This window comes from Anomaloglossus baeobatrachus, chromosome 1 (genome assembly GCF_048569485.1).
Source record: "Anomaloglossus baeobatrachus isolate aAnoBae1 chromosome 1, aAnoBae1.hap1, whole genome shotgun sequence".
NCBI classification, from domain to species: Eukaryota; Metazoa; Chordata; class Amphibia; order Anura; family Aromobatidae; genus Anomaloglossus; species Anomaloglossus baeobatrachus.
Window position 1 is genome coordinate 344,486,568 of NC_134353.1, and position 14,323 is coordinate 344,500,890.

The 14,323-nt window shown below is 43.5% G+C and overlaps 1 protein-coding gene across 3 annotated transcripts in view; it reads right to left on the bottom strand.

The window, feature by feature from the left end:
• CENPC (centromere protein C) overlaps positions 1-14,323 on the bottom strand; it is a 290,257-nt gene that overhangs the window by 84,756 nt on the left and 191,178 nt on the right. For all 3 annotated transcript variants that reach the window (XM_075352390.1, XM_075352389.1, XM_075352388.1), the window contains one exon: positions 4,066-4,276. In XM_075352390.1, coding sequence (XP_075208505.1) covers positions 4,066-4,276 — 211 coding nt within the window. The remainder of the gene's footprint in view (positions 1-4,065; positions 4,277-14,323) is intronic.

The window sequence follows — 14,323 nt, forward strand, 5'->3', positions numbered from 1 at the left end:
TAGTTTTTTCGTAAATGCAGTGTAAAAAGAAATTTCTGGTTCGGATATTCTAGTAGTATTTTACTCTTTTTTTCTTTTGCGAAACATGGGACTTAATCTTTAGGTCACTGCCTTTCATTTTATCCTTTTTGAGGTATCCTCTTAACTGCATAGCAGAGCTGACGGGTCTATTATGAGCCAGCAGCTCTTGTTCCCACCCAATACACAGTGATCACATGACCACTATGTATTTAAAAGGAAGCAGCGTCAACACTTCTTTAGCTCTGTATATACAACGATAGAGAAGGCACAGCCAGTAATAAACCATCTCTCCTTTCTGTATGGGGAGCATCCCAGCTCCTGCAACTAAAGAATCACATGTTGCTGCACTATTAGGGTAAGTTCACACAGTGCGTTTATGCGCAGTTTTCGGGTGCGTTTTTGCTCAGAAAACTGCATGACTTTGCTTCACCAAGCAAAGTCTATGAGTTTTCATTTTTGCTGTCTGCACACAGCGGTTTTTTTCAGCTGCGTTTTTGTGGTGCCAGAAAAACGCAGGATGTCAATTATTCCCGCGTTTTTCACTGCGCTTTTCATCCATTGAGTGCAATGGGATGTTGAAAGACGCAATGAGAAACGCAAAGAGCTGCGTTTTGGTGCGTTTCTAAGACCAAAAACGCAGCTATAAACGCAGGAGGTGGGTAGTAAAGTGACGTGTACAGGAAGAGTATTCCTTCTGTCAGTAAACACAGAAGCGTGAATCCTCCCGGTACCGTCACCGCCGCTTCCACCTCCCGTCCTGTGCATGTATGCTGCCGTGCGGCGCCATGTACGGGCAGGAGGTGGAAGCGGCAATCAAAAGTGAACAGTAGAAAAAAAAAAGTTATATTCACCTGTCTGCAGCCTCCCGGTGCCATGCCCGCTCCAAGATCCTCTCACGGTATCGCCGCTCCGGCAGTGTGCAGTCTCCCCGGGTACGTATGCCTGCAGGATGCAGGACCTGGCGATGGATCACCTGATGCAGTCACCTGACGCATCAGCTGATCGTAAGTCTCGGGCTGACGCCAGCGGCCGGCCAGTTTAACCTGTCAGCGGATGCGTCAGGAGACTTCATCCCTGATTACCGGCAGCTGCTGCAGCGATCGGACGGGATCAGGCTGCGCTGCAGGAGCTGCCGGTAATCAGCATATAAGTATTTTTTTTTTGCACCGATGCATCTGCTGATTGTATAAACGGCTTTTATACAATCAGCTGATGTGTTATGTGATTCAGGCACTTGATCCTGACACATCATCTGATCGCTTTGCCTTCCAGCAAACCGATCAGATGATATTGGATCCAGATTGGACTGCGCGGGACCCTTGACCCAGGATTACTGCGGAGGGGAGTTTTTTATTTCAATAAAGATGGAGTCACTAATTGGGTTGTGTTTTATTTCTAATAAAAATATTTTTCTGTGTGTTGTGTTTTTTTTATCTTTACTAGAAATTCATGGTGGCCATGTCTAATATTGGAGTGACACCATGAATTTCGGGCTTAGGGCTAGCTGATAATACACACCTAGCCCTAACCCCATTATTACCCAGTAAGCCACCCGGCATCAGGGCAGCTGGAAGAGTTGGAGACAGCGCCAGAAGATGGCGCTTCTATGAAAGCGCCATTTTCTGGGGTGGCTGCGGACTGCATTTCGCAGCGGGGGTGCTCAGAAAGCATGGGCACCCTGCACTGTGGATTCCAATCCCCAGCTGCCTAGTTGTACCCGGCTGGACACAAAAATTAGGCGAAGCTCGCGTCATTTTTTTAGTAAATTATTTCATGAAATAAATTAAAAAAAAGGGCTTCTCTATATTTTTGGTTCCCAGCCGGGTACAAATAGGCAGCTGGGGGTTGTGGGCAGCCCGTACCTGCCTGCTGTACCCGGGGTAGCATACAAAAATATGGCGAAGCCCACGTCATTTTTTTTTGTTTGGGGGGGCAAAGAAATCCTGCATACAGTCCTGAAAGGAGGATGCTGAGCCTTGTAGTTCGACAGCTGCTGTCTGCTCTCCTGCATACACTATTGGATGGAGGATGCTGAGCCTTGTAGGTCTGCTCCCCCTGACTCTCCCTCAAGCATACAGTCCTGGATGGAGCATGCTGAGCCTTGTAGTTCTGCAGCTCCTGTCTGCTCTCCTGCATACACTAGTGGAGAATGAAGAACATATTGAAGAAGGAAATTACATCAGACCTTTTTTTTTTTGTTCACTGATAAAAAACGCATAAAGACGCAGTGAGCAAAAACGCAGCAAAATGCAGCAAAAAACGCACCCAATCGCGGCAAAACGCGCGCGTTTTTTGCCGCGTTTTTTTGACGCGGGTGCGTTTGTGCGTTTTTTGCCGCAAAAAACGCACAAAAACGCAGCATCAAAAAAACGCAGTGTGTGAACCTAGCCTTATGCAGTGAATGTCTAAGCTCATCTCTGCAAAGATCTGGACCACCTTAAAGTTTAACCCTTTCACAACATAGGATGTAAGCTTACATCATATGTCGTCTCCCTGCCTTTGTTGCCGGCCCGCACGCAGAGACCGCATCTTTCCCCTCACAGGAAATCTGACGTAATCAGCCATCATGTGCCACTCACAGCCGCGGGTGGGTTGGAGATCCTGCCCATCGGCGAGTTCATGACAAGATCGCGGGGCACCAATGGGTTATCGTCATGACAGGCAGGGGTCAGTTGATGACTCCTATGTGTCTATCGTGATGGTGCTCTTGTGAAACCCGGCTGCAAGATAGTTATTTCTGCTGTACAGAGTGATGCGGATTTACTTCTCTGTACAGCACAAGCAATCTGACAATGGCAGCTTCAAATCCCCTAAGGGGGACTGTTAAATACAATAAGAAATGGAAAAAAAATAAAAAATGAAGGGGGAAAAAAAAAAAAAAAAAAGTTTCACTCACCTTTTACCCCATTGAAAATAAAAACAAATAAATAAAAAAAATGTTGGTAATGCTGCATTCAGAATTGTTTGATCTACCAAAATATAAAATATATCCGACCGTTAAACAGCGTAACAAAAAGTAAAAACAAAATTTAACTCTAGAATTACGGGGTTCTTTTGGCCGCTGCAACATTGCAATAAAGTGCAATACCAGTCGATCACAAAACATTGTAACTATCTACCCAAAAATGGTATCAGTAGAAAAGTCAGCTCACAGTGCAAAAAATAAGCCGCCACACAGGCCCGGATCGCGAAACATGAAAACGTTAAAAGGTCTCGGAAAAGGAAGACAAAAGCAGAAAACATTTCTTATAAATTTCCAATTTTATTTTTACCATCACAAAAAAAAAAAAAAACAAAAGACAAAAAAAGCAATCAACAAAACACTAAGTTTGGTATTTTGTTATCTGCATATTTGTACTGACCTGTACAAACATATTGCCCGGTTACTTTTACCATAGAGTAAATATGGTAATTAAAAAAAACAATTATGCAATAACTTTTTTTTTTTTTTTTGCAATTTCAAGACTCTTGAATTTTTTTTTTCTTGTTTTCTAGTACACGTGTAGTAAAATAAAAGGTGTCTTTCAAAATTACAATTCATGCCGCAACCACCCCCCCCCCGTTCCAAAAACCAACCCATCAACTGGCTAGCCATGTGAAGGAATAAAAATTAAAAAAAAAAAGTTACTCCCCTTGGAAAAAGGAGAAAAAAAAAAAAAATAGAAAATGGCTGTGCTATGAAGGGGTTAATGTCTATGGGAGGACCTAAAGCTGTTAAAAAACACATCTATTAAAGAATGGCTTTACAGATGACCATACGCTATGATCCATTTCCACAGACTTATTGATAGATAGAAAGAAAAAAAAAAAAGCTGATCTAGTTGCTAGATCTTTACTGGCTTGGCAAAGTTTCGCATACTACATGTTTGATAAAGCTAAAAAGTGGATTGCAGTAACACAGAAGACATTTTTAGGACATTTCTTTCCCATTTTTAAGAGGGGATGTTACACTGGATCTTTTTATTTCTGTTTTTGATATGCCAAAAACAGAATTACTATACAGATTTTTATGATAGCAGAATGACAGCCGTATTTAGCGCTTACCTCAGCTGAAGGCGATCATCGGTCTCTGATGATTGTGATGAACAATCAGCAACTTCTAATGTTCCACTTTCAGACTGACTGCAGAGATTTTTCTTTCCTGCTACATTATTTTTTGTTTTTTTCCCTTTCACTTTTTCTTCCAATTTTCCTTGTGATAATTTGGACTTTTTAGCCTTTTTTGCAGCCTTTATTGATTTTCCTTTACCTTTTCCTAAAACAAACCAAAATCTATTAAAATTCCTATTTGCATACAAGATATACATGTCAGCACTAGTGATGGGAGGACCAGGACTGTAAAAGTCCTGATCCGGGCGATTTCAAAACTTATTCGAGTGCCAGGCCGTTGATCTGGATCCGGCAACTCAGGAAATGAAAAAATAAATAAGTAAAGGAAAAATAAAGAAAATAAGAATGAAGCAAGCTCTTCATACTTACCGAGGCTCCGTCGTGGCTGTAACTGCTCCTGCAGCCGCTCATTTACTTCCAGGGCCACTCATTACCTTCATTATATATGCACTGCTTTCAGTGCTCACCAGCGGTCCGGCGTCTGTGATTGGTTGAAGTCAGACGCATGCCCAGCCTGTGTGACAGCGTCTGCGTGCAACCAATCACAGGCGCTGTCTACGGGGCTATAACATACAGTAAAAGTAAATAAATAAAAAGACGTGTAGGGTCCCCCGGATATTATGATACCAGGAACAAATAAAGCTACAGGCCTGCAGCTCACAGACATGAGCTTATCCAAAGAGGAGGAACCGCATGCAATTGTTTTTTTTTTTATTATTTAATTAAAAAAAAAGCGTGCGGTCCCTTAAATTTTGATACCCAGTCATAATAAAGCCCAACAGCTGGGGGCTGGTATTCTCAGGCTAGTGAGCCCCATTTTTATTGGGCCAACTCCAGCTTAAAAAAAGGACTGTCGCATCCATTAGATTCAACAATCCTGGAACTTTACCAGTCTCTTCCTGATTGCCCTTGTCCGGTAGCAATTGGGGTAATAAGGGGTTATTAACCTGCAGCTGTTACTAAGCCCTAGATCTGTAATGGGGAGACCCCCCCATCACTAATCAGTGAAAGTAAATAAACACAAACACCGAAAAATCCTTTAGTTAAAATAAAACAAAAAAACACCCTTTTTCACTTTATTAACCTCCAAAACACCCCTGTAGGTAAGACATAATCCACAAGGTCACACGATGATTCCAGCCCTGCTACATATTTGAAGCCAAAGAGCGCAATTATGGATCATAACCACACACTGTAACTTCAGGCAGAGACTGAGCTGTACAATCAGCGGTGACATCACTCTGGAGGTTCCCATGGTCCTCCTCCTGTGACCGCAGGTAACCCGACCTCAGTAACCTCACCTCAGGTGAGGCCTGCATCTCCTGGCAGAAAAACGCATTTTTTTTTGTTTGATTTGGTGCTGAAATTTTTACACTATATTCTTGCACACAATCTACACCTACTTGAAAAAATGCATCACTACCGCACGCAATTTTGATGCGTTTGACAGGAGGTGCATGAATATGGTGTAAAAATGTAATCACCAAATTTGCATGTCCTGGCCCAAAAATGAAAAAACAAAACAAAGATGTATTTTCTGCCGCAAGGTGCAAATTTGGTGCTGAAATGTCTGCGCCAGTTTTCAGCACCAAATTTGCACCTCCTGCCAGAAAGACAACACATTTCGTTTTATTTTTCCATTTTTGGGCTAAAAGATGCAAATTTGGTGATGAACTTTTTACACCATATTCATGCACGCGATCTAGACCTCCTGGTACAAAAAGTATCATAACCGCATGCGATATAACGTGGTAGTGATGTGATTTTTTTTTTTTTCCCAGGTGGTGAAAAATGGGTGCAGGAATATGGTGTATAAATTTCAGCACCAAAAAAGCATCTCTTGTAAAAGAAAAAAAATGCAGTTTTCTGCCAGGAAATGCAGGAGAGTTCAAATTTTAATGAGGTCAAGTTACCTCACAGGTGGAAGACCGTGGGAACTTCCAGCTGTCACCGCTAGTGATGGGCAAACCTGACCTGTAAAGTTCAGGGACCGTATCGAACACATAGTGTTCGTGCGCATGATCGCAAACACGAGCTTTCCTGGGAAGCATGTGTTACAGTTTGGGTCCAGAGGCTGAAAAGAAAAAAAAAAAGCACATTATTAAAAAACATTATGATTATATTTACAGGTCACGAGACGCATCCTGCGGACTCTGTCCCCCGGCCGCTTCCATGTCCGATCATTGCTGTACCCCTGGGTAACCACCACTGACTAAAGGACCATTCATGCTGTCATAGCCCTGTGACCAGGCTGGTGGAATGTGGTACAGACATTGGCTTACAGACTGGTCACATGGCTATGACGTCATGGAAGGTCCTGTTAACTTCTGGGGGTATTCATTGCACTGCTCGTCTCTCGGCAGTTTTCAGCTGTTTTCGGCCATGTTCGCGGTGACGTCAGGGGTCACCTGAGTCCATGGCGCATGGACTCGATTGAACTTTGACTATCACTGTGCGAGTCTCGCATCGCATCACCCTGCATGGCGCACTCTCCCCCGACAGGAGCGGGTCGGCTGCATGTATTTCCATGCAGGTGAGCCACCCCTGTCCGGAGAGTACGGGGTGCTGCAATGCAAGATGCAAGTGGAATCATACCCTCAGGCCTAAGCCACACGGCATGAAAATCGGACCGAATGGAATGCGATAAAACATCGCATTCCACTAGGACCAATATTAACCTATGTCCCAGCACCCATGAGCAATTATTTTCTAGGCCCCAATTGGACCGAGAAAAAAAAAATCGCGGCATGCTGCGATTGTAATGCGAGACTCTCACTCGCACCCATTCAAGTCTATGGGGCGAGAGAAAGATCGCACTGCATTCGCGGTACACCGGTGTACCACGAGTGCAGTGTGAGAATGGCAATAGCCGGCAACGGAGGAGAGAGGGAGATAAATCCCTCCCTCTCTTCCTCCGTGCCGGCCTGCCCCTCTTCAGTGCTGGCCCGCACCCGCAGCTGAGGTCCGAACGCATGATCGGACCTCAGTCGTAGTGACTCTCGCATGACACTCTGCTTCTGCTGTGCTGCCAGCGTGAGCTGAGTGTCATGCGAGGATCGCATTAGTCCCCGTGTGGCCCCGACCTCAGTGTCAGCCTGCTTCTCGCTCTGTAGAGACGCTTGCCTTTACAGAGCGATGAAGCAGAGCTGAGAATGCTCTTACTGCTTCTCGCTCTGTAGAGCTGACATTGCTCTACTTCTGGACTACGTCGGACTAAGGATTTTTTTTACAATAAAGATGGAGTCTCTAAATGTTTTGTTTTATTTCAAATGAAAAAAAAATTCTGTGTTGTGCTTTTTTTTTGTTTTGTTTTTTTCTCTTTACTAGAAATTCAAGGTGGCCATATCTAATTTGGCGTGACACCATGAATTTCAGGCTTAGTACCAGCTGAGAATACAAAGCTGATATTAATACTTTTATTACCCAGCGTACCACCGCCACCAGAGCCGCTGGACAAGCCGTGCAAAACGCCTGGAAATGGAGAAGAAACAATGCGCCATTTCCAGGGGCGGCTGCGGTTTTTAGCATGGGGGGCCCAGAACACTTGGAGCTTACCATGCAGAGAATCCCAGCCTCCAGCTGCCTGGTTTTACCTGATTGGCAATCAAAATACGGCAGGAGCTCACGCATTTTTTTTTTAATTATTTTTTTAAAATAATTTAAAAAAAAAAACCAATAGGCTTCCTGTATTTTGATTGCCAGCCAACCTAAAGCCAGGCAGATGGAGGTGGCAGCCCTTAGCTATCTGGCTTTATCTGTGCAGAGAATCAAAAATACTGCGGAGCGCTACATCATTTTTTTTCTTTAATTTTTGTATTTATTTTTACACTACTACATGTGGGAGGTACCCAACCGCCAATCACAGATGCTGTCATGCAGTATGGGCGTCTGTGATTAACTGTTGGAGGATGCTAGAATGTATGGACTGGTTTCAGGTTACTCCAGCATCCAATCACAGATGCTTACTCTGTGACAGCATCTGTGATTGTCTGTTATTTTAACAGTAATATAAAACAACAACACAGAGAAACAATATTTTATGAGAAATAAGACATTTAGGACTCCATCTTTATCACCCGGGTAAAAAAAAACCCCGACGTAGTCAAAAGGTGGACGAACAACTTCAGCTCTGCTATCTCTGATTTACAGGACCTCCCATGACGTCATAACCATGTGATCAGTCTGGTGTGAATGCTGTTACCTCGTGGGTTACAGGACCTTCCGTGATGTCATAGCCATGTGACCAGTCTGTAACTTAATGTCTGTACAACATTCACACCAGACTGGTCACAGTGCTAGGACGCCATGGAAGGTCCTGTAAGTTAGTGGTGGTTACCTGGGGCACAGCAATAATTGGACATGGAAGCAGAAGCGGCTGGGAAACAGAGTCTGCAGGACGCGTCGCGGTCGCAGGACCTGTAAGTATAATGACGACAATGTTTATTATTAACTATATTCTTTATTTTACAGCCCCCCGTCCGCCCCATCCCATAACTGTACAGTCCAAGTGTGGTATTCGGAAGCAAGTTTGCATTATCTCAGAACCCGAACTTTAGAAAACGTTCAGGGCGAGGCTACTGAACACAAACATCGGGGGGTTTGACCATAACTAGTCACCTCTGATTGCTGCGGCTCATTTATTCTTTGCCGGGAGCTAATAGTGTGCAGTCATGTTCGATATTTGTGCACCATCAGTTCAGATGTAGCAGAGCTGGAATAGTTGTGGGACCTCGTGTGGATTTCGTCAGATCTGTAGGGGTGTTTTGAAGTTAATAAAGTGGTGAAAGGGGGTGTTTTTTGCATTTTATTTCAAATAAAGGATTGTATTTATTTACTTTAATTTACAGATTAGTAATGGGAGGTCTCATAAACCCTCCCCATTACTTATCTAGTGCTTAGTGAAATCTGTAGGCTGTTATTAATTCTTATTATCCCGATTGCCACCGCTCCAGAGCAAAATCGGGAAGAGCTGGGTAAAGTGCGGGGATTGTCTCATCTAATGTATGTGACAACTCTAGGCAGCTGCAGGCTGCTATTTTTAGGCTCGGGGCGGCCCAATAAGCATTGGTCTCCCCAACCTGAGAATACCAGCCCCAAGCTGTTGGGCTTTATCTTGGCTGGGTATCAATATTAGGGGTGCCGCGCATCGTTTTTTTTTTTTTTTAATTAATTAAAAAAAAAAAAAAAAAAAAACGACATGTGGTTCCTCCTATTTTGATACACAGCCAAGATAAAGGCACAGCTGGGGGCTACAACCTGTAGCCGAATGCTTTATCTGAGCTGGTTATCATAATATAGGGACCCTTTGTCAATTTATTTTAAATTTATTGTACTATATGATATAGACTTGCCCTCTGGAGACTTTGATTGGAAGCGTCAGATACGCTATCACTCACTGTGGAGGCACGTCTGACTGCACCTAATCACAGATGCCGGTGGGAGAGAAAAGCAGCACATACGCGTGTGCAGCCCCAGAAGAGAATGGGTGGCCTATAGGCTATGTACAGCCATGACGGAGCCTAGATAAGTACAGCGCAATTGCTCCCATCGCCCTATCCCTTCTACCAACATTTTTAATGGCCGGATTCTGGCCCCATAGACTAATCAGCACTATACCAGCCTTCAACTCTCAACATTGGAGGAAGAGTAACATATTACACACTATGGACAAAAGTATTGGTAAGCCTACTGGAGCTTTTATGCAATTACATTCGAAATTGAAGTCTTTGTTCGACCCCAAAACTCAATATTTTTTTTTTATAAGCTAATCAGGGGCAGAGAGACAACACACAGAGATAAACAGCCCTGATTTCAATCCTATTGAAAATTTATAGGCAAAGCTGAAAAGGCAGGTGCGAGTAAAGTGACCTACAAACATGGCTCAGTTACATCAGTTCTGTCAGGAACCAACTGTTGTGAGAGGCTTGCAAAAGGATATCCAAAACATTTGACCCAAGTCATACAGTTTAAGGGCTCATGCGCACGTAACTGCATAATATTCTGCAGCGATTTGACAGCACATGTGCACTTCAAATCGCTGCAGAAACATTGCAGTATTTTTGTTTAAAAAAGCCAAATTCATGCGCTCGGGATGCTGCCCCCACCATAGACAAAGTGGGAGCTGCATCCAGAACGCACAAATAATTGACATGCTGCTTTTATGAACGCACGAATTTGGGTCAAAATTTTAGCACCCAAATCGCTGCGTTCATAAAAGCAAACGTGCGCATGTCTCATGCACATTCATAGAATGCGCAGGGAATGCAGGGCGCATGCATTTTCGCTGCAGTGCAATACGCAGCGTAAATGCAAGCAATTACGCAACGTGCGCATGAGCCTTTAGGGCAATGATACCAAATACTAATGTTATGTATGTAAACTTTTGACTTTTCAGAAAGTAATAAAAATGCCTTACAACATTCTCTCGCTCTCATTATTCTGGCATCTGGCAAATATAAATAATTTTGGTAATCCTAACTGACCTAAAACGGGAAATGTATATTGTGATATTGTCAGATAGTGAGAAAAACATGCATGTGTGTCTTTTTAGATAGTGTATATAAACTTCTGGTTTCAACGGTACATATAGAATAGATATGTATACGTGTGTGTATGTATGTATGTATGTATGAGAGTGAGTGTGTGTGTGTGTGTGTGCGTGCGAGTGTGTGCGTGCGTGCGAGTGTGCGTGCGCGTGCGAGTGTGCGTGCGAGTGTGCGCGTGCGAGTGTGCAAGTGTGCGTGTGTGCGAGCGCGTGTGTGTGTGCGAGCGTGCGTGTGTGTACACAAACAGTGAAGGAAATAATTATTTAATCCCATGCGGATTTGTAAGTTGCCCACTGACAAAAGCGTGAACAGTCTATAATTTTAAGGGTTGGTTAATTTTAACAGTGAGAGGTACAGTAGAATATCAAAATAAAATCAAGAAAATAGCATTGTAAAAATTAAATAAATGTATTAACATTTTGCAGAGAAAAATTAAGTATTTGATCCCCTACCAACCATTAAGAGTTCTGGCTCCTACAGACCAGTTAGACGCTCCTAATCAACTCGTTACCTGCATTAATAACAGCTGTCTTAAATTGTCACCTGTATAAAAGACTCCTGTTCACAGACAGGGGCACCATGCAAAATCTCACCTCGTGGGGTATCCAGGATCATGAGGAAGGTGAGAGCTCAGCCTAAGGCTATAAGCGCACTAGAAAGTGCCTTTTATTTAAGAATAAACCAGACCCTCCTAAAGAATCCCGTACCCACGGTAAAAAAAACCACACCAAAACCGCAATGAAATCTACATGCGGTTTTACCGCAGTTTGCCGCAGATTTTCCGCAAGTTGATCCCTGCAGATTTTTACCATTATCGATGGTAAAAACCGCAGGTACACCTGCGGAAAAGAAGTGACATGCTCATTAATTCCGCAGCGGAAAATCCGCGGGTATAAAAAAAAAAAAAAAAGTGTGCGCACAGCATTTTTTAAAACCCATATGATTTGCTGGGGAATGACTGCAGCAATGTTGGACACATTTTCTGCAGCAAATCCGCGGAAAATCCGCAGCGTGCACACAGGGCCTAGAACTACACAGGGGGGAACTTATTAATGATCTCAAGGCAGCTGGGACCACTGTCAACAAGAAAACCATTTGTAACACATTACACCGTAATGACTTAAAAACCTGCAGTGCCCGCAAAGTCCCACTGCTCAAGAAGGTACATGTACTGGCCCATCTGAAGTTTGCCAATGAACACCTGGATGATTCTGAGAGTCATGGGGAGAAGATGCCGTAGTCAGATGAGAGAAAAATTGAGCTTTTTGGCCTTAACTCACCTCGCCGTGTTTGCAGGAAGAGAAATGCTGCCTATGACCCAAAGAACACCATCCCCACTGTCAAGCATGGACGTGGAAACATGTTTTGGGGGTGTTTCTCTGCTAAGGGCACAGGACTACTTCACCGCATCAATGGGACAATGGATGGAGCCATGTACCGTAAAATCCTGATTGACACCCTGCGCCAGGACATTAAAAATGGGTTGCGTCTAGGTCTTCCAGCACGATAATAAGCCAAAACATACAGCCAAGGCAACAAAGGAGTGGCTCAAAAAGAAGCACATTAAGGTCATGGAGTGGCCTCGCCAGTCTCCAAACCTTAATCCCACAAAAAACTTATGGAGGGAGCTGAAGCTCCAAGTTGCCAAGCGACAGCCTCAAAATCTTCATGATTTAGAGATGAATTGTAAAGAGGAGCCAAATTCCTCCTGACATCTGCGCAAACCTCATCATCAACTACAAAAAACATTGACTGCTGTACTTGCCAGCCAACAAGGGTTTTGCCACCAAGCATTAAGTCTTGTTTGCCAGAGGGATCAAATACTTATTTCTCTCTGCAAAATGCAAATGGTTTGATATAAAATTTATACAATGTGATTTTCTGGATTTTATTTTTAATATTCTCTTACTGTTAAAATTAACCTGCCCCTAAAATTACAGACTGTTTATGTCTTTGTGGGAAAACTTAAAAAATTAGCTAGGAATCAAATAATTATTTCCTTCACTGTATATACCATATATTTATGATTTTTTTATGAACTCAGGTATACATATACCAGGGGTCTCAAACTCAGCTGGGTGTATGGACCACACACAGAAAAAAAAAATTGAGAGGGGCCGCATTCTTTGCAGGACAAAGTGACATTTTTAATGATTCCATGTTTTTTTTTTCTATACACCTTTCGATCACTTTTTTTTAATATGTTAGCTTGTTTATTATACCAAATCTGTACTTTTTTGTTTAATTAAGTTTATATACAAATTTATATATAAAAAAGAATTTTTAATGGCAAAAAAATTCATGCTTTGTGATTTTTTTTTTTTTTACATTTTATCACTTTCTTGTAATATTAGCAGCATCATATAGTAATCTTGCTGCAATAATGTTCCCCATCCATGTGCCCTGTAGCACCCTGTAGCATTGTGCTCATCCTTGTGCCCTGTAGCATTGTGCCCATCCTTTAGTAATATCCTCATCCTTGTCCCCTATTTTGCCACTCTTCACAAAGGCAAAAGAAAAATAAATTTATCCTCACCTTTCCTCCATTCCCTCTCATTAGGCTGTGTGCCCACGATCACTGTTTGCTGCGTTTTGGATGCAGTGTGTTTTCACTGCAACCAAAACCCTGCGATGTGCAGTACAAGCACAGTGGATGGCAATCTTAGAATCCCATGCCCACTGTGGGTTTGCAGCCCGCAGTAAACACTGACCTAAGGTGCAGCTTTCAGAGGCCGCAGCATGTCGATTGTTTGCTGCAGAGTCGCATGCGTCCTCCGTAGGGAGAACACAGCGAGAGAACGCGGCACTCCGAAGCCTGATCGTGGGCACGAGCAGCTGTGGTCTCCTGCGGAGACTTGCGGTCCCGCAGGTCAGGAGCCGCCGCGTAAAGGACGCAGTGGGTTCTGATCGTGGGCACGTACCTTACCTGCTTGTTGCTGCCCACAGACCTCGTGACTATCGTGGCCCTATGCCAGGGGTCGGCGCTGGCAGAGCTTCACTACTGTTGAATCATTTGCGGTGCCATGCAGAGCCACACAGAGAAGCTGCCTGCACTATGGCTGTAGCTGGCTAATCAGATGCAAGGAGTTGAGTCATACAGGGATGTCACCTCCTTGCAAAAGATTAGCTGGCAACAGCGCTAGGTATAGTGCTGAAAGCTCCTCTGCGCGGCACCGCAAAGCATTCAACTTTATTATAGCCCTGCCGGCGCCGGCCCACGGAATAGGGCCGCAATAGTCACAGGCTCTTCGGGCCGTAACAAGCAGCCTCAGGGGCCGCATCAAGCAACCTCAGGGGCTGCATCAAGCAACCTCAGGGGCTGCATGTGGCCCGCGTGTTTGAGACCTCTGACATAAACCATGTGCATATGTGTTTGATAGAGTCTGTGTATTGGAGCCTCCTAGAGAAGGAGACTGTTTGTCAATTAAATGTTTAAATAAACTTTTACACAGAGTGACTGCAGATGTATAGATTTAGACTGGTCAACCCCTTTAAGTTAAGTTCACATTTCCAGTAGCCAATTAGAACAGAATCAGAAGCAATAAGTTTGCAAAATAAGTCAGAACTTTTATGTCCGTTTTTAAAAACTGATTTCAGTTGGGGTTTTTTTTTTTTTATTTTCTATTCTTTAATTTATTTTTTATTAA